This window comes from Mustela lutreola, chromosome 3 (genome assembly GCF_030435805.1).
Source record: "Mustela lutreola isolate mMusLut2 chromosome 3, mMusLut2.pri, whole genome shotgun sequence".
NCBI lineage: Eukaryota > Metazoa > Chordata > Mammalia > Carnivora > Mustelidae > Mustela > Mustela lutreola.
The window spans coordinates 41,613,742-41,632,742 of NC_081292.1; the positions used below are offsets into that span (position 1 = coordinate 41,613,742).

At 38.4% G+C, this 19,001-nt stretch overlaps 2 protein-coding genes across 7 annotated transcripts in view; one reads left to right on the forward strand and one right to left on the reverse strand.

The window, feature by feature from the left end:
- The first annotated feature begins 212 nt into the window (after positions 1-212).
- On the forward strand, positions 213-13,704 carry CCNE2 (cyclin E2). 3 transcript variants are annotated; one of them, XM_059165999.1, is made up of 12 exons: positions 213-504; positions 1,665-1,704; positions 1,791-1,887; positions 1,966-2,019; positions 2,958-3,109; positions 3,986-4,121; positions 6,323-6,469; positions 7,657-7,752; positions 9,039-9,173; positions 10,849-10,960; positions 11,723-11,880; positions 12,242-13,704. In XM_059165999.1, exons 2-12 carry the CDS (start codon positions 1,691-1,693, stop codon positions 12,353-12,355), a joined length of 1,215 nt encoding a protein of 404 aa, XP_059021982.1. In that variant the 5' UTR covers positions 213-504; positions 1,665-1,690; the 3' UTR covers positions 12,356-13,704. The 3 variants fall into 3 exon arrangements, with proteins under 3 accessions (XP_059021982.1, XP_059021983.1, XP_059021984.1); XM_059166000.1 differs by lacking the exon at positions 213-504 and adding an exon at positions 676-731; XM_059166001.1 differs by lacking the exon at positions 213-504 and adding an exon at positions 681-739.
- INTS8 (integrator complex subunit 8) overlaps positions 7,739-19,001 on the reverse strand; it is a 54,032-nt gene continuing 42,769 nt past the window's right edge. For 2 of the 4 annotated variants that reach the window (XM_059165998.1, XM_059165995.1), the window contains 4 exons: positions 17,871-17,944; positions 17,731-17,795; positions 17,533-17,576; positions 13,636-13,829 (listed from right to left, as the gene is read on the reverse strand). In XM_059165998.1, coding sequence (XP_059021981.1) covers positions 13,713-13,829; positions 17,533-17,576; positions 17,731-17,795; positions 17,871-17,944 — 300 coding nt within the window. In that variant the 3' untranslated portion in view covers positions 13,636-13,712. Of the gene's footprint in view, positions 7,980-13,635; positions 13,830-17,532; positions 17,577-17,730; positions 17,796-17,870; positions 17,945-19,001 lie in introns of those variants that run through there. The other 2 variants (XM_059165996.1, XM_059165997.1) reach the window with 2 other exon arrangements.

Sequence of the window (19,001 nt, forward strand, 5' to 3'; positions counted from 1 at the left end):
AAGACCGGCATTGCAGAGAATGGCTGCCCTCGGGTGCCGCGGCCGGCCCCGGTGGTCCCGGACCCGACGGGGGGCGCGCGGGGACCCACTTGGCCCGCCGCGCGCCGGGCTGTGTTTACATTCTGCAGCAGCTCCACGTTGTGCCGCCGTCGTCGCCTCCCATTGGCCAGCTCGCCAGCCGAAGCGGCGCTCCTCCCGCAGGGGCGGGCCCTCCCGGCCCTGGCGTCTTTCCCGACAGAATCGGGTTCCTTGAGGCCTTAGCGTGACCGCCACGGTGCGCCGCAGGAGGGCCACTACCTCAGTACTCTATGCTCGCCCGTGACGCCTCCACCTGGCCGTAGGCCGGGACTGAGCCGCGGCCTGACGTGGACGGGACCTGGGAGTTGAGGGCGGGAGGGAAATTAAAAGTACTGGCGGGAGATGCGGAAGCAGAGCGGCCGGGAACCAATCCTCGGAGGAGGAGCCTCTGAGAGACTCCCTCCCGCCTCCGGGCCGCGCAGGCAGGTGAGGTGGAGAGCAGGTGAACGCGGACTGAGGGCCTGGGCAAGCTGGCCCCGGCCCCTCGGGGTGGGCGGGCGCGGACTGAGATCAGGGCGCGGCGCGCGGGAGACGGGAGCGCGCAGTCCGGAGGTGTCAGTGTGAGGCGCATGCGTGCGGGGCGGGCCCGGCCCGGCCTATATATTGGGTTGGCGCCGGCGCCAGCTGAGAGCGGAGCGGTAGCGGGTCCAGCGGTGAAAAGGTGCCGGGCGTAGGGCGGAGTGCGGGAGGAAAGAAAGCCTACGGGGCCGATTCTTCCCGCGGGCGGGAGCCTAGAGGAGGAAAAATGGGAAGGCTGAGAAATAGGCGGCTGGGGCGGATGGCTTCCCGCGTTGCGTCCCTGTCAGGATCTCTGGCAGGGAGCCGGGGAGGCGGCGGGGGGTGGAAGACTGCCCCGAAGGGGGAGGCCACGGAAAATGCCCCTCATTCTAGGGGCTTCTCTCGCCCACACTCGTTAGGGGAGCTCTCCCGCGGGAGGGAGGATAGGGGTCTGGGTTCCCTTCACGGGCGAAGGGCTCCCTGACCACCCCAGTTTCCCCTTTAACTCTCTTTCCTTTCACTCCCACCCCCATCTGGAGTCGGGGTCCCGGTGCCCCTTCAAGCAACAGGCAGGGCCCGGTGGGGCTGGGAAGGAGGGAACGGAGACTGAAGGACGTGACACAAGTCTCCGTTCCCTCCGCCCCCTGCTTCCCCGCCACCGCCGCTCTCCAAATTGGCGCGGAACCGGCTTCTCTACAGCGTTTCGCCTCCACAACCCCCTCTCTCCGGGACTCGTCCTGGATGGAAGGGGGATGTGGGGGCGCTGCCCAAGCCCCCGTCGGGGTTCCGGGAGAGAGGATGGAGGGCGCAGAAAAGACCCATTTTGGGGGAGACCTGCCTCCTTGCTTGGGTGCTTTGTAAATTCTTGAAGACACTCGCGTCCCGGCTGTCTATTCAATTGAGGAGACGCAGGCATGTGTCCAAAATTAATACCGTGAGATAACCATTGTAGTGCGTGAGACAGCATGGTCAAATGGCTCAGGCCATCTCCTGAGGGACTTAGCTGAAACCCCTGAAGGAGCGTCTGATTGGCACTTGGGAGAATATGGGTGACAATATTTGACTCTCGTTTTTCCTGTCCCCTCCAGAGATTTCACACACTTGAAAGAAGAGAATGTCAAGACGCAGGTAACACTGTCTTGTAGATATGTTTAAAAATTCGCTGCTGCGCTTTAAACTCTTGATTAAACTTTCTTTTAAAAATGTCACCGTAGTAGCCGTTTACAAGCTAAGCAACAGCCCCAGCCCAGCCAGACGGATTCCCCCCAGGAAGCCCAGATAATTCAGGCCAAGAGGAGAAAAACAGCTCAGGTGAGTTGAGAGAGAGAGGAGAGAGAAGAAATTCTTTGCTGGGACTTCAGGTTAATAATGGTCTTTTTTATTTTCCAGGATGTCAAAAAAAGAAAAGAGGAGGTCGCCAAGAAACAGCAGTACGAGATTAGGGTAATGCAGAACTGGGCTGGATGGGCTTGGGGGAAACAAATGCAGGACAAATGATAAAATTGTGTTATTGCTATGCAATAGGAAGATACCTCTGACACTTTTACTTCGAATGCCCCTAGAGGTCAGCAGAAGGCCCATATCTTTGGGTGGTTTTTAGGTGCCTGAATCCTACTACAGCTGCAGATCAAGTTTGCCTTGAAGCAGCTGGTTCCTCTTTGTAAACCCCTCCCTCTTGGAATCGCCTGGTGCACCAGGGCCCGCCTAATCTGTCCAATGTACTGCTCTTTGTTCCCTCTCTGACTATAGTGGAGGGTCCTAATAGCTGTTCCTTGGGGCATAAATAGGATAGAAGTCACTGACAGACTGGCACATAGCCCTTTGCCACCTATTCTCCCTATGTGTGGTGCAGAGAACACTAGAGACAATGGTTCTCTTTGAAACCAGCATTGGTTGGGGAGAGGGTCCTTTAAAAGCTATTTAAGTAATTGACATCAGTTGATTCCACTTTTAAGGTTTTGCTTTATAGTATTCTGAAGTATGAAAGCAGACTTAACTGGTGTGGGGGGAGGAGCTTTTTATAAAACAAGGTGCCCTTACCACTATTGAAAAGAGGGAGAATTTCCGTTTTATGATCTTGAAAGTGATTATTAGTGTTTGACTACAGATGCATTTTGTTATTACTCCCTTCCCCAATATCTAATGTCTTGTATATTTCCAGAATTGTATTTTGTTCTCTAAAACATCCCCACCTGTTACTCTTTATGTATGAAGATCTGTATGAACGGTGTCTGAATTCTAAAATATGAATGTCAACTAGATTGTCAGCAGTGGTTAACTAACAGTGGTGTTGGGGGAAACTATAGATGTTTAGAGATACTAGCTTCCATCCAAGACAAAAGCTGATTTTCTTTCGCACAAATTTTTGTTTTATATGACAGAACTGTTGGCCACCTGTATTATCTGGGGGGATCAGTCCTTGTATTATCATTGAAACACCCCACAAAGAAATAGGAACAAGTGACTTCTCCCGATTTACAAATTACAGATTTAAAAATCTTTTTATTAATCCTTCACCTTTGCCTGATTTAAGGTAAGAACATTTTTTATAATTTAATATCAAAGATTAAAACTACTTAGTATATTACACTATCTTGAATCCTATTTTGCCTTCATTAGAAGACCGAAAAACATCCAAAAATTGCTTTACTAATATTTATGCATGTACTGAGAATGGTGATGTTTGCAAAGGATATGGGTATTTAAAATACTGATTTTATGAAGTGCTTTTCATTTACTTGTTGAATACTCTAAGCCTCATTAGAGGCTTTTTAAATGAGGTTTAAGTCATTTTTCTAAATTTTAGTAAGGAAGCACTTTAACAGGTAAGACATTTTCATTTGATAGATCAACCCTATTTCTTACCAAGTTTAGAAATACCTATATTCTTTTTTCTAGTTAATATGACTAAGAGGTACAGCTTATACAAAGCATGTAATGTAGTATATTTGGCTCTAATATACAAATTAATGGGCAGACATTTAAACTCACCATCCCTCCCCTTTACTATTCTCTGCCCCAGTCACCACCACTTTAGGTGAGTTTACTATTGATTTATTTAGAGATGACTGGAACTTGTCTCTACTGGGATTATATGCTTAAATATTTAAATTTGCAGTGTTGCTCTTGAGAAAATACTGTTATCTTAAATGGAAGCCTTTTAATTTATAAATGGGGGAAGCACTCTTGAAAGCCATAGTCTAAGTTCTTGCTGTACAATTTCAGGCTTCTGCTTTTTTATGCTAAAGAAATGGTTTCTAAAAGTAGCAATTTTTTCCTAATTTACTTTAAGAGCTCCTCCTTCCAAATTCTAACTCAAAGTTGTTTTTCAATACCTGAAGTTGATTCTTTGTACAACAGGTAGCTTGAATATTAAGTAGGTTACATATTCTTTTCTCCCCTTCTATAGCTGGGGATGTTCAAAGGATGTTTGGCTAAACATGCTAAAAAAGGAGACCAGGTATGTTCATGACAAACATTTTGAAGTTCTGCATTCTGACTTGGAACCACAGATGAGGTCAATACTTCTAGACTGGCTTTTAGAGGTATGTTCCACCAATACAAATTTTCTTTATCTCTGTATAATGGAAAAGTATTTAGATGTATATGTGCTTTCCATGTGCCCTTGCTATATTTTCAGTAGCCATCTTTTGGGGGATACATACTGCAGTTAACAGTACCAAAATGGAAAATGTCCGCTTTGTGAGAATAAAGTAACACAGGCACTGCATCCCATACAACCTAAACTTAATTCAGAACTCCTAGTGTCTGTGGGAATTGCTGTGTACCAGGCACTAGATGCTGAGGATAATCAAGATAAACAGAATATATACATAGTTGAAAAGATTTTGAATTCTGCTATGCAAAGTGAAGAACCAGGACTAGGCTTTGGCCCTCAGAAGTCCTTTTTCTACATCACCAAAATCAAATTATGATTTGGAATCCTGATTTCTAGGTCCTAAATAATAAGGAGGCTTTGAATATCCAGAGGCCCTAAGCCCTCTGGGCTTCATGTAGTTTCCCTTTATTACACACCTTTATTCCTTTTTGAAACACACTGTACCATTAATCTAAAGAAGTAACCGTGTTCTCCAAATCTCTAAAGATCTGTGACAGAATGTTCTGTTTAGGCCCATTCTTTTTCTCTGGATAATAATTCCAAGAGTCTCTAAAATTGAGAAAATTACTTGTGTAAATGACAAACTGATTTTTCTCCAGCCCTTGGATGTTTACTCTGTAGTTTCCCTGTGTTTGATAGAGATGACACTATAGGCTTTTCAGTGGAATAATACATGGCAGAGTAGATCTCAGAAGCTATCAGAAAAGTTTTTAAGATTATAAAACACTGTCCTTTTGAGTTAGGTTATCAGTTCTTATTCTGACTAACAGGGGAGATATTTCAGTCATGTGGGTACAAGAAGGTGGCTGAATTTTTACTTTTGGAGTGCCTAGTGACCATGGAAGCAACCTAAGCACAATTAAATAGATTTTTTTTTTCCTTTTTATGGTTACGCTGACTTTATCCAGTAGTTGCCCATCAAATTTATTGCTATCTTCCCTTAAATAGGATTATATGCAAAACTATAGAATATAATCAATCCAGCAGTGTTAAACTCTAGTTTTTCTTAGTATATATCCTTTTAGTCTATGAATGCAAAGATGGTTCAATATTATCTTAACAGTTTAAAAGAGAAACATAAAGTGTCGATAGACTTGAAAGACATTTTTTGAAAATCAGTTTCTGTTCCTCATTTCAAAATATGTAGTAAACTAAGAGTTCCTTAACACATAATTTACTAGAAACTCATGTACTTCCGTCCCTGTTTCCTCATCTTCAAAATGGCGATAAAGCTGCTACTTCCTGGAGTTCAGAATTTGAAGTTTTCCCTATACTAAGTATGGAAATGACAGATACTGTTTATTAACAATAGTGAAACATTAGGGAAATTCCCATTACAGTAAGAAACAAGGGATGAGATCAAGACTTTGTCTATCACCAATGTTGTTCATTCAGTTGTCTTCTATAAAAATTCTTAGCCAACACAGTAAAACTTGAAAAAAATGAAGTTTAAAAACACTGAAAAAAATGTTATTTTGTAGTTAAATGTCTACCTAGAACAGTGAAGAGAATCATCTCGAGCTGTTAAAATTATAAACTAAGCATGAAAACGTAACCACTTACCAGTAATAAACAATTAGGAAACTAATGGAAAAAAGTTTCCACTCACAGTCAGCAAAAGTATAAATATATCTGAGAATAAGTTAAGTCCATATGAAAAAAATACATATATAAAACTAGTAACAGTAGGGACACCTGGGTGCCATGGTCAGTTAAGCATCTGCCTTCAGCTCAGGTCATGTTCCCAGGGTCCTGGGATCAAGTTCTGTTTGCTCAGTGGGGAATCTGCTTCTTCCTCTGCCTGCCGCTCCCCCTGCTTGTGCTCCATCTGACATATACATAAATAAAACCTTTAAATAACTTTAAAAAAATCTAGTAAGTAAATGAGGATAGTAATAGATTCTTTTATCCTATATCCTAGTATATGTTAGTATTTGTATATAATTAGTACCCCCCTCCATATCCCTGCCCAATCTTAGCTCTGTTATCCTAAAAAAGCAATTTTGGTCTTGAAAGTATTCGAAAGAAAAAAAAAAAAAAGTATTCTAAGGACTGGTATTTTAGGTGAGAACTTTCTAATTTGGAGAAATGCATAGAATATTTATAAATGTTCGAATTCTTCTCTAGGTATGTGAGGTATACACACTTCATAGAGAAACATTTTACCTTGCGCAAGACTTTTTTGATAGATTTATGTTGACACAAAAGGATATAAATAAAAATATGCTTCAACTCATTGGAATTACCTCATTATTCATTGCTTCCAAACTGGAGGTGAGTTCTCAAGCTTTATCCATGATCATATATCTCACTTTTTTAAATCAACACATTAATAATCCCAGCAAATACAGCTTTTGACATTAACTCTATAGGAAAGCTGAATGGGTTTTTTTCCCCCAGAACATTTTCTGGATATTACTTACTTGGATAGATAAGTACAGTTCCCTTTGTTAGTATCTGAGCCTATTATAAGCATCTGGTTTATTAGATTCTGGAAGCATCTAGGTGAAATATCCTATGGTCCATTCTGCTGGACAAAATACACCAAAAGTGTGGTCTGTATACATATACAGCACTTGATTTCAATAGAATGGCCTTTGAAAACTAACTGACCAATCAAATGAAATAAATACTATGCTGGGTTAAAATAATGGTCTGTATATACTGAATGGTCTATATTCTGTTTTTGGGTGGTGCTGCCAGGATGGAAGGCAACCCTTTTTTGCCTGAGGTTTTCTTTCACATAATCTTGTTTTTCTTAATCCATTTTGGATATCATACTTTCTTCTGAAAGTTTTGAAACTTGTCATCATTTTGAGAGTTGGAGAGGGACTGTGAATCAGGCCTTAATCTAAGTGTGTTTTTCTTCCAAATTTGTCTTTTGAGCACCAAGAGCTATCTCCCAATTCTGACATATTTGGTAAATAATTTTGTGTTCGGTCTATCCTTACTGTGTGCTTCAGGTATCTTTCTAGACTGAACTCTTGATGTTTAACCTGTTCTCATCTGTAGCAGGCCTCCTTTCTACTCTGATCATTTTGTTTTCCTCTGGGCTGTTAGAGACAGACCTGTCAGCCAAACTGCACAACATATTTCTTGATGTACCACACCTTTAGAAAGGAACTGTTTTCAGTAGTTTCTAAACCTTGTTGAAGTGTCTTGTTTTGGTGTGGCCAATATAAATAAGGAGTCTTAAAATATGGCTTTTTGTTTTTTAACTGAAATATTTTAAGATACTCTAGTTGTTTATTAATTGAAATTCAAGATCAAGTCTATGAAAATAAGTGTCAATGTAGTTGGCTGATTCAGACTCCTACATCTGTGAAAAATCTTGTTACTAAGACACATAATCACTTTATGAAGCTGTCCTTAAAAATGAAGCCTGTATGTGGTTTCTATATAACCTTTTGTTTTAATCTCAATCTCAACTGTGCTTAATTTTTTAAAAATCCACTTTAAAGGAAATATATGCTCCTAAACTACAAGAGTTTGCTTATGTTACTGATGGTGCCTGCAGTGAAGAGGATATCTTAAGAATGGAACTTATTATATTAAAGGTAATAAATTTATTGTCTATTTTGCTATTTACTAAGTTAGTAGTTACTACTGAATCTGAAAGACCACAATGTAAATAGTGAAAACAGGTTTCACTCAGCATTAGGATCAGTTCAAAGAGGTTAATGTATCAAAATACTGACAATGGTATATAGACAGAGTGGAATTTACATAACCTGTAGATTCTTCATTTTCTGTGTCTTTGTTTCTATTGAGAATATATTATTTTCTTAAAGTTAAGGAAAACACTTTGAAAAGTATAATTAACATAGCCTAATTCATTTGTGTATACAAATGAATTCCAACAATTCAAATCTTAGTTTTGACATTTTATTCTGATAATTCAAATCTTAGTTCTGATACTGCCCCCCCCTTCTTCCAGTAGATACAGAATGAAAATTATTTGTCTTTTTTCTTTCTATATGCAAAAAAGGACTATTAACAAGCATGGAGAAGAGAAGCATAAAGGTGTTTAATCAGGCCCTGAATTAAAGTAAATGCTGAATGTTAGCAACTAGAAAGTATGTTATTAAATTTGAACACCCTGAGTTTATATATAGGACACACCAGAAAACAAGGACTTTTTATAGATTATCTAAACTATATTTATTATAAATTATAAATTTATATTTTGTAAATTATGTTTACAATCTATTCATATTCATAGCTCTGTTAAATATCAGCTTACCAGAAAGATGCCATTCTAACAATAACCTTATTCAGGCTTGAAGCACACTATAAGGAGTAGGTAAAGAGGAGATGGAGTTTTCTGTAACACGGTTCTCACCTAATTATTTTAGACTGCTTGTAAATGGTAAAGTCCTAGGGTCTCATGGAGGAGAGTATATCATAAATCGGGATTTGTCTTTTTTGTTCTAAACTTTTAAATTTGACAAGAAGCCATCAAAGATCATGAAAAGATCTACATGGAATTAGCTCTGGTCACTGAATACAATTTTACAAAGGCAGTTTCAATAAATAATAATAGATGTGGAAGACCAGGGGCGCTGCAAGAAATAAGAGGATGAATGAATACCAGACATAGTAAGCTTTTTAAAGAAAGACAACTAGAGAATTATAAAGGGGCCTCTATTAGTAGACTGTAAAATATAAGCACCTTTACATCCTGAGGTACCTATAAATATTTTTAATAAAAATAAGGGTCAATAAAATTCCTAGGAAGAAATAAACCTAAAGCAGAAAGTTTTTAACTGACTAATAAAGTAACTATGTATTATAGTGTGTACATATCTCCATTTATTAACAGGTATTTTAATTCCATTAACAGGCTTTAAAATGGGAACTCTGTCCTGTAACAGTCATCTCCTGGCTAAATCTCTTCCTCCAAGTTGATGCTCTTAAGGATGCTCCTAAAGTTCTTCTACCTCAGTATTCTCAGGAAAAGTTCATTCAAATAGCTCAGGTATTTTTAATGAATATATGCTAATGTTTATTATAGCTGTTCAGTGCATTTAAAGTCTTAACTAAGTTATATAATAAAAAGCATAATGAATTAAATCCACTCCTTAACTGACAAGAACAAAACTGATGCATAAAATTCTGTTCCCAATACTTATATTGCTTAGTAATTCTAGAAAACAAACTTTTTAAACTTAGAGTTTAAATGTATTATGAATACTTTCCATTCTTTGAGTTCAAAGTAGAGTTAAATACCTCTTTTTGATATATAAAATGGAAAAAGACATATAGCCAGTTGCCTTTAGTTTGATGTGAAATTATTCTATATGATTATCTTATTCTTATTTGAATACAAAGAGTGCCTACTTTGTACTTTAGAATTAAGATTTTTTTGTTTTAAATTAGGTTCAAATTATGCTTTCCTAGGCCATCGTAACAAATGTTCTTTCCTGCCTGCTTCTCCTAAGTATCTTAAAGGCCACTGTAACTGTTCTGTGTTCTAATTCTATGTAGGATATGAAAAGCTTACATATGGAATTGAAGGAACTGTGGCATACTGGGATGGGTTTTAAATAACCTAGGGTGAAACTTAGTTTTATTTTAAATCTAGTCAACACAATTATGAACACTAACACTGAATTACCAGTAAAATATTAGAATTGGTTCATTTTATAACATTTTGTAACAAACGAGAACAAACATTTGATAAACTGGTAATTACTGTATCTGTATTGTTTATTTCTAAGTCTTCTGCTCAGTTTATTTCACTGCACAGGTATTCACCTTAGGCCTCTGAAATCTAGCCGTTTTACACCATTCTTCTCCATTATACCGCCTTTTAAATAATCTCACTGTTTAGACTACACTGAAGCAGATACAGGGGGAACACTTTTCTAAAGGATCATTCTTAAAATGTAGCTTTCCTGATTTAAAGTCCTCCAGTAATTTCAGTAATCAGAACTAGAATTCTTAAGGACCTTTTATGATCTAACCTAGGCTAATCTATGATCTAATCTATCCCTCTCCAGCCACTGCCCCCCCCCCCTTTAAATAAGGAATGAAGGAAAGGAATTCCTTTGTTCTGAACTAGGAGTTCTAAGGGCAAGGAATACTTTCTCATTTGTCTCATTTCTCATTTGCAAATGCTGTTCCCTATATGTAAAATACACCTTCCAATCTTCTTAGCTATCCTGTTTTTTTAAGATTTAAGCAGCACAGGGACACCTGGGTGGCCCAATCTTAAGCGTCTGCCTTTGGCTCAGGTCATGATCCCAGGGTCCTGGGATCAAGCCTTGCATCAGGCTCCCTGCTCTTTGGGAGGCCTGTTCTCCCTCTCCCACTCCCTATGCTTATATTCCCTCTATCTCTCTCTCTGAAATAAAATCTTAAAAAAAAAAAAAAAGGATTTAAACAGCACAAGTCTTCCCCACCCTGGATTAGGTGCCCCTCCTACTATTACAGAGCACACCACATCCTAACAATCCTTGTCTGTTCACTTCCTAACTCAAGCCACCACTCTCAAGGAAATTACCTTTGGATCCCTTAGTTTAGCAATTCTTGGCATATGGATCCACTTCTTAAGTACTCTAAAATTGTACCTGACTCATCTTTAGTAGCAACATGTATCACTCATCCTTTCTCCTCTTAAATATGTGTACTTTTGCTTTTCCCTTGGTTAGCTTTTAGATCTGTGTATTCTAGCCATCGATTCATTAGAGTTCCAGTACAGAATATTGGCTGCCGCTGCCTTATGCCACTTTACCTCTGTTGAAGTGGTGAAGAAAGCCTCAGGTAAGGCACTGTATTTTGTTATCTTCTTATATGTTTACAACTAAATATTAAAGGGGCTTTTATCAACTTTAGCTTTCTATTAAAATGGAAGAAAATTAGTTTAGCCATTATGTTCCCTTTTGTTAGAAGTACTTTCTAATTGTCAATATATATCCATAAACAAAAAGATCAAATGTAAATTACATCCATTTCAAGTTAGTCAACATGGATAAAGCTCTAAGAGTTCTTTGGGTTTTGACAATTTGTTTCATATATAGAAGGTACTGATTAAGAAGCTCTAAGTCTCGGTGGCTCAGTTGGTTAAATGTCCAACTCTTGGTTTTGGCTCAGGTTTTGGGGATCAAATCCTGTTTTTGGTTCTGCACTCTGGGGAGTCTGCTCCTCTGCCCCTCCCTTCTCCTTGCTCAAGTGCTCTCAAATGAATACATCCTTTAAAAGAAAAAAAGGCTCTAAGTTGATTGGTCACATTATTAAAAGGCCAAAATCAGGGCATCTGGATAGCTCGTGGGTTGTCTGACTCTTGATTTCAGCTCAGGTTATGATCTTGGGTCATGGGATCGAGCCCCATGGTGGGCTCCACACTCTTTGTGGAGTCTATCCCTCTCCCTCTGCTGCTAACATGTGTTCTTTAATAAATAAGTTTAAAAAATAAAAGGCCAGAATCAAGTTACAACAAGTTAAAGCAGTTTAGCACTCTCAAACTAAGTTTAAAGATCGTTTCTGATGGAACCTTCACATTTTCCTAAACTTTCCTCTGTCTAGGTTTGGAATGGGACAACATATCTGAATGTGTAGACTGGATGGTGCCTTTTGTCAGCGTAGTAAAAAGTTCTAGCCCCGTGAAGCTGAAGATTTTCAAGAAGATTTCTATGGAAGATAGACACAATATCCAGACACATACGAATTATCTGGCTATGCTGGTATGTTTCTTGTGGGGCTTCTGGGTTTTATCTAGTAAGTCACTGAAACTGATAGTAAGGATACTAGAAATACTTTAGGGCAATGGTTTAGGCTACTAGGGGCTAGAAAGTTCTTATGGGCACACTAATGTCACAGCAAGATTTGTGGAGTGTCTCAAGATCAATGCCAGTATTCCAGATAAGAGTTTTTAAAGTAGGCAGTTCAAACCGTTGTATCTCTAAAACGTGATTAGTCATGCTTTCAAAGACAGAAACCTACACGAGGCCTAAGTAGTCTCAGGTTAATACCCAAAAAATCTGGGTTTTGTTTTACTGTCAGTGCTTACCTATTAATCTCTGCATGATTTCTTCACATGTACAGGATGAAGTAAATTATGTAAACACTTTCAGAAAGGGTGGACAGTTGTCACCAGTGTGCAGTGGAGGTATTATGACACCACCGAAGAGCACTGAAAAACCACCAGGAAAACACTAAAGTGAACTGGCAAACAAGTTGGAATTGAGTATTGGGTAGAATTTCATAGAACTGAACTACTAAAGTTTTCAGGAAAGTAGTGCTATGACTGTCCTAGCCAATTCAGAAGTTTCACTGCCATTCTTTGATTTTAAGAAAAAACACTTAAAATTGGCATTAAGGAAGAAATTCCTAGGTTAGCTGTTTAAACAGCTGGACTTGTTTACAAAGATGACTTCATTCCCAGCATGACTGGATAGAAGCCAGTCACAATTTATGCCGTAAGAATTTTTTTGATCCAGTGTTACTATGTTTATCTTGATAAATTAAGAATTTTATCATTGGAGTTTTAGACTAGACAAGTGCTACCTTAAAGGGGACATGAGTAATACAATACTTTGAATCTAGTTTCTAGATTCGCAAAATTTATATTCTTGACTAGTGCAATTTGGTCTCTGAAAATAAAATTTAAACTTGTTTACAAAGGTTTAGTTTTATAATAAGGTGACTAATTTATCTATAGCTGCTGTAGCAAGCTATTATAAAACTTGAATTTTTACAAATGAACTTTAATCTGTTTTTTAACTGATACATTTGCCTTGCCATAACATTTTTTAACCAATAAGGCTTAGATGAACATGGTGCTTAAACTGTGCTCTAAAAAGGGGGAATACCAAAGAAATTTTAAACAAGATAAATGTTGTAGCTCCTACTTTGGGCTTTGACACAGAGGTTGCTTTATAATAACTTTTTGTACATCACAATTTAAGTGAAGAAGTACCCTTTCAACCTATTTATATGAGAAAGTCACTTTACTAACTCCAAGATATCCCCAAGGACTTTTTCTTAATTTAGTGTGACTAAGACTATTTATGTTTGCAAAATTATTAAGGTCCTTTTTAAATTCCTACATTATGAGTTAAGGACAGTGTCAAAGTGATAAAGCTTAACACTTGACCTAAACTTATTTTCATAAGGCAGAAACGTAGTAAATGTATACTGACTGCTAGATTATTTATTGAAAACAAACAAAAAAACCTGACATAAGAACTTGCTGTATATAGACTAGCTACTTATACATATTTTAGTTTTTTAAAAAAATGAAATTTCAGCCTCAAGAGGGAGTCTAAATAGAAAACAAATTATACTAAGTTGCTAGTTTATTCTGTTACTGGACATGTGAATCTCTTCCTTTGAAGAAATTATAAATTTAAGCTATGGTTATGGTATGAAGTCTTCTGTATAGTTTTTAAATTTTTTCAGTATTGTCTGAAAAGAAAACACCACTAAATGTGTACATATGTATTATATAATCTAATACTGTTTATTTTTAGCCCATTGTTTAAAAAATAAAAGTTAAAAAATTTTAACTAACTGCTTAAAAGTAAAGTTTTGCCATTGCTTGGAGAAACTTTTTTTTCCTTCTCTGCGCTGCCAGCTGTAACACTTCTTCTGGGTTGCTTGCATTCAGTTCTGTCTGGCCGATGGCTTTGATCTTCCAAAACAAGAAAGTGACATTATTACAGGTGTGGTAAAAAATACTAGTAAACATAATATAAAACTACCTACATACTAACACTCAGCTTAATGATTAGTTAACCTCTAATTGTAAATGATGAGAGAGATGGAAGAAATTAATAAAAACAGACTAGAGCCACTCTTAAAAAGGATATGCTAAGCCACTTTTTATGGAATTATAGTATAGGTCCCCCTTATCTGAAGGTCTAGGGTCCGGAAGCAGATGATCCTCCTCCTGACATATCTTAGAAAGTCAAGAGTAGGGGGGCCTAAGTGGTTCAGGCAGTTACGCATCTATCTTAGGCTCAGGTCATAATCTCAGCATCTTTGGATCCCTGTTCAGCAGGGAGTCTGCTGCTCCCTCTGCCTGGTTGAGTGCTTATCAAAGCCTCCACCTGCTCTTGTGCTCTTGCTTGCTCTCTCTCCCCCTCTCAAATAAAATCTTAAAAAAAAAACAAAAAAAGTTAACAGTAATCTAATACTGTACCACAATGCTTACATCATTCACCTCACATCAGAAGAAGGGTGATGATACTCTTGAGAGACTATATTCACATAGCTTATTACAGTATATTGTTATAACTGCTCTTATAGGTAGGTATGTACATGTAGCATTTAGTACTAGCCATGATTTCAGGCATCCACCAGAGAGGTCTTAGAACTTACCCCTGTGGAAAAGGGGGGAGACAACTCTAGCTACAGTAACATTAATTCATATAAGTTTGACTAAAAATACCAGTAAATAACCCCTACATGTCATTTGACACATTTGTTACAGTTAAATTAGGGCTCCAACAAAAGTTTAGAAGTCAAAATTCATGTTTCAGGAAAGGCTTCACTTTTTTAATGTGCAAAAATAGCTAGCTGTTCAGCACTGTAACAGCACATAGTACTGCACTTCTTCCATGATTAGAAAGAAATACCTCAGCCTACTAAAAATCGACAGTATTCTGCCAAGGAGCATTTTGTGAGAACATGTTAGTATCTTTGAATTACCTTTAAAGTAATCTACAAATTAAAAAAAGAAACCCAATTAGAACATCTTTAAACAACAAAGACTGTTCTGATATGTAGCTTGAAGGGGGGTAGCAAGACTAGGATCAGAGAGTAGGAAGACTTGCTGGATAATACCATTTCCATATGAAGGAATACACAGGGAAAAACATGGTCCCAAGGTATAACTACAGAGTAATTTCAAACAAACCAAATGTCACAAAGATAACTGGCTATAAAAGTCCAAAGTAGAAGACAGAAATTGGAACAGCCCAGAGATTTGAGAGAAACAATGTACTCTGGGTAGCAGTCAAAACTCTAAGTGGATGGAGCTACCGAGGGAGGACGCAGAGCAAGCGGAATAATGGAAGGACCAACTTTTGGGGGAAATCAAAGTTAAGGGGCAGACAGGGAGATACCCACAGAGAAGAAAAGTCCTAACAGTCAGTGAAAAGAACAGTAAAAATGATGTCAGGGAAAGAATTTTAAGAAGTGAGAGATAAACAAAAGGATAAGGACTGAAGAACAGCCACTGACTGAATGAACCTTGAGATAACAGGAGTGGTGAGTTACACTGGACCAAAGAGCTTCAAAAAACTAGGCAGAGAAAGGGAAGAGGGAGGTAGAGGCACAGTCAAGGATCAAATAGTTCATAAGCTATGGGGCAGATTGACAATAGAGGAGAGGAGACAACTAGTTAAAGGTCACTGAAGAGAGAATCAAAGCCTAAAAACGTGCCTTCATCAAGGAGTAACAGAACCTCTTACTAAGAGGGCGCCTAGTGGTGAGCACAGTTAGATTTTAAAGGTGGGAAGGAGGGATCTGAAGCTGAACTCATATGGCCACAATTCCCAAAACTACAATTCCTATATGGATAGGAGCTGGTCAGTCTTTTTTCTGGTCTGAACACAGGCAATGAAGTACAGAATAGGGAGAGAAAGGACAGGGGGGCTAAACAGAAGGCAAGTCTAAATTAGTCCGTGAAAAAGCAGACCCCTGACTGCTGGCCATAACACAAGAGATGAAGGGCCAATGAAGGTTGGAGACCAGGGTTTGGTAGTGGCACCAGCTTCTAAGGTTGCAGGAGTTTTTCCAGTTGGACTCTGGCTCAGAATAAAAAGCTTACATTTTTGAAAAGGGATTTTTCCAGGTGAAGTGAAGGACCAAAAAAAGCAAAGATGCTATAATATTGATCAAAGGGTAGTTCTGACAGTCAGCCATAGACAAGCAGGGGTTTCCAAATGTGGTTTGTCATCAGAACGACCTGCCAAAATTAAAATGTGGATTCCAGAACCTCGTCTCAGACCAACTGAATCAGTATCTCCGACAGCACACAGGTTGGTTATTAGCTATACTGGTGAGTAGGGAAGGACGGGAAGCTGGGGAGGCACTGACAGACTGAGGAAAAACTGGTCTTGAACCTGAACATCTCACTGATAATGAACATGGGAGCCAGGAAATAAGAGAGGGATAGATTACTGGCAGAAAGACCTTACGTAGAACAACTGACAATAAGGCCTGGCTATGGGTGTGGGTGGCTGATTCAGAGTAAAGGTAACAATGGAACCTGCAAAGCTAGGGGTACTGCGTTAACAGACCACGTATTTTGATGTATGTAGAGGAACACCCAGTAGGTTGGTTTAGATGAGCTCATGTGGAGACCAACGTAAGCTTTAAAGAGAAAGCGTGTAAGATGATTACACGCTTCCAGCCCTGGATAAGCTGGAAATGCAGGGACAGTGGCCTCCAGTCAAGTGCAGCTAGTTTCACGTTTTTATCCTTTCATTTTTAAAAAAGATACTATTATAGTTTTCCTCTAAATAATGGTCCTACAATTTAGTCCAAGTAGAGAGTTTTAAAATATGCATAATAACATGTAATTTTGTTAATGTGGGTGAAAGAGGAAAGAGAAAATATCTTTAGTGATAATGATGCAAAAATGTTAGACAAGTAAAAATGGCCATAAATTTATAATGCTTTGGCTTATAAGTCAAATCTTTAATAATCTATTTAATAACTACTAAGTATCTATTATGAGCCAGGAAACATTCTAGGTATCAGCTGTAACAAAACCAAGTCCCTACCTTGTGGGGAAGTAACCAATAAGTAAATATACAGTGTATCAAATGTAATAAGTGTAATGAAGGAAAATTTCAAAAGAGAAAGGAGAAGTGTTAAAGGGTAAAGGGTGGGGGAAAGACTGCCTATTTTATAAGATGCCCAAGAAATGATGATCACTAAGAAGACAGTTGAGGAGACCTGAGGGAAGTTAAGAAATGTTTCTAGAAAATAAAATTTCAAAGGCCCTTTAGTGATGAATGTTTTCAGCATGCTCAAAGAACAGCTAATGGTGTAGCAGAAGTTAGCAACAGAGAAAGTGGAATGGATAGTGGTCAAGTCATCTGCAGCCTTGTGGGTCATTATTAAGGACTCTGGCATTGCAGGAAATGGAAAACCATTTAAAGGTTTGGAGCAGAGAGGGATATGATCTAACATTTTAATATAAAATAAACTAGAGGTAAAAGCTCTAAGATAAAAATAGGACCTATTAAAAGTAAACACAGATAACTAAATTCTGGCAATAACCAGGCACATGAAATCTTTTTTTGTTGGTCCAAATGTTAACAATGGTTTAATACCATGGAAATTAAGTATATCACTGAAGAAAGGCATATAAAGTAACTTACTGCAATTTGTCTTTTATCTGTTTCTCCTCTTTTATGGTGAAGATCTAAACAAATCAGTTAAGAATAATAAATCTGATACTATTAAATACCATGACGTAATCTCAATTGTTCCTCAACTTTAATTTAGGAAATACACAGTATTTTTTCAATTTACAGAAATGAACTGTTCCAGTAACACATATGCTGATGAAAGGATACAAGTCAAATATTCCAAAATGGTAACATCCCATATGTAGTCATAGTAGGAGTCCATAGCATCATGACTGAAAAATAGAATTTAGTTACTTCCTCTTTCTTAAGCCAAAAAATTTCAACTTCATTTAAAAAATGATTCGTACCTGTTTTGTTCCTGCAATGATTTAAAGGCTGTCTTGTAGTCAATTTCTCTGAGGAACTGACATAAAATTGCCACCTACATAAACAAAGATTTGAAAATGGTTTCACATAACCAGTGTCAACAATGACTCCCATGGGCGGGGTAAATTTTTTAATTTATTAAATTTTTTTTTTTAAATAATCTCCACACCCAATGGGCGGTTTGAATTCACAAACCCAAGATCAAGAGTGGCATGCTCCTCCAACTGAGCCAGCCAGGTGCCCCTGGGAGGGTTAACTTTTAATGATTCTTACATCAAGAATATATTCAAGAGGGCTTGCAGATCGTACTGAGTAGATCAGCTTGTATTTATGGACTCCTACATCTAATTTTAACTATGAAAAACCTTTACACAAGAATCTGTCTGCCCAGGGCGCCTACTGGCTCAGGGTGTTAAGTGTCAGGGTCCTCGGATGGAGCCCCTCATCGCGCTCCCTGCTCAGTCTGCTTTTCCCTCTTCCTCGGCCCCTCCCTCTGCTTGTATGTGCATGTGTGCACTCTAGTACGCATGCTCTTTCGTGCTCTCAAATAAAATCTTTTAAAAAATCTACCCAATATTTTTTAAATCAATGAACTAAATCATAGTTTAGTTTTATTTGAGAAACTGGCAAAAAGCCAGTTCAGAAAACTGAAAGGAATGGAAAACTGCCAAACAAAAGTATTACATAATGACTTTCAAGGACATACAGAACATGCAATTAGACCTGTCACAGCTAGTCCACTCCTCTACACCCTCAGTCTCTGGCAACCACTTATCTACATTTGGACTATAGATTCGCCTACTCTGGACATTTCATATGAATAAAATCATTAATACAAAGCCATGTTTATGTGGCTTTTTTTCATTCAACAAAATACCTCTAAGATTCATCCCTGTTGTAGCACATATCAGCCTTTCACCTGCTCTTATAGCTAAATAACATTCTACCATAGGATCTACCAAATTTCATTTATCCATTCACCAACTGATGTACCTCTGGGTTGTTTCTACTTTTTGGCTGTTATGAATAATGTTACTGTGCACTTTTATGTACCAATTTTTCTGTGGACTGGTTTTCAATTTCTCTGGTTACAAATCTAGGAATTGAACTGC

What these genes read in the sequence shown, in the direction of transcription:
- CCNE2 (XM_059165999.1), top strand. An exon ending in AGAGGAGAAAAACAGCTCAG is followed by an intron (nt 1,888 to 1,965) that starts GTGAGTTGAGAG and finishes TTTATTTTCCAG; the next exon opens with GATGTCAAAAAAAGAAAAGA. An exon ending in AGTGGTGAAGAAAGCCTCAG is followed by an intron (nt 10,961 to 11,722) that starts GTAAGGCACTGT and finishes TCCTCTGTCTAG; the next exon opens with GTTTGGAATGGGACAACATA.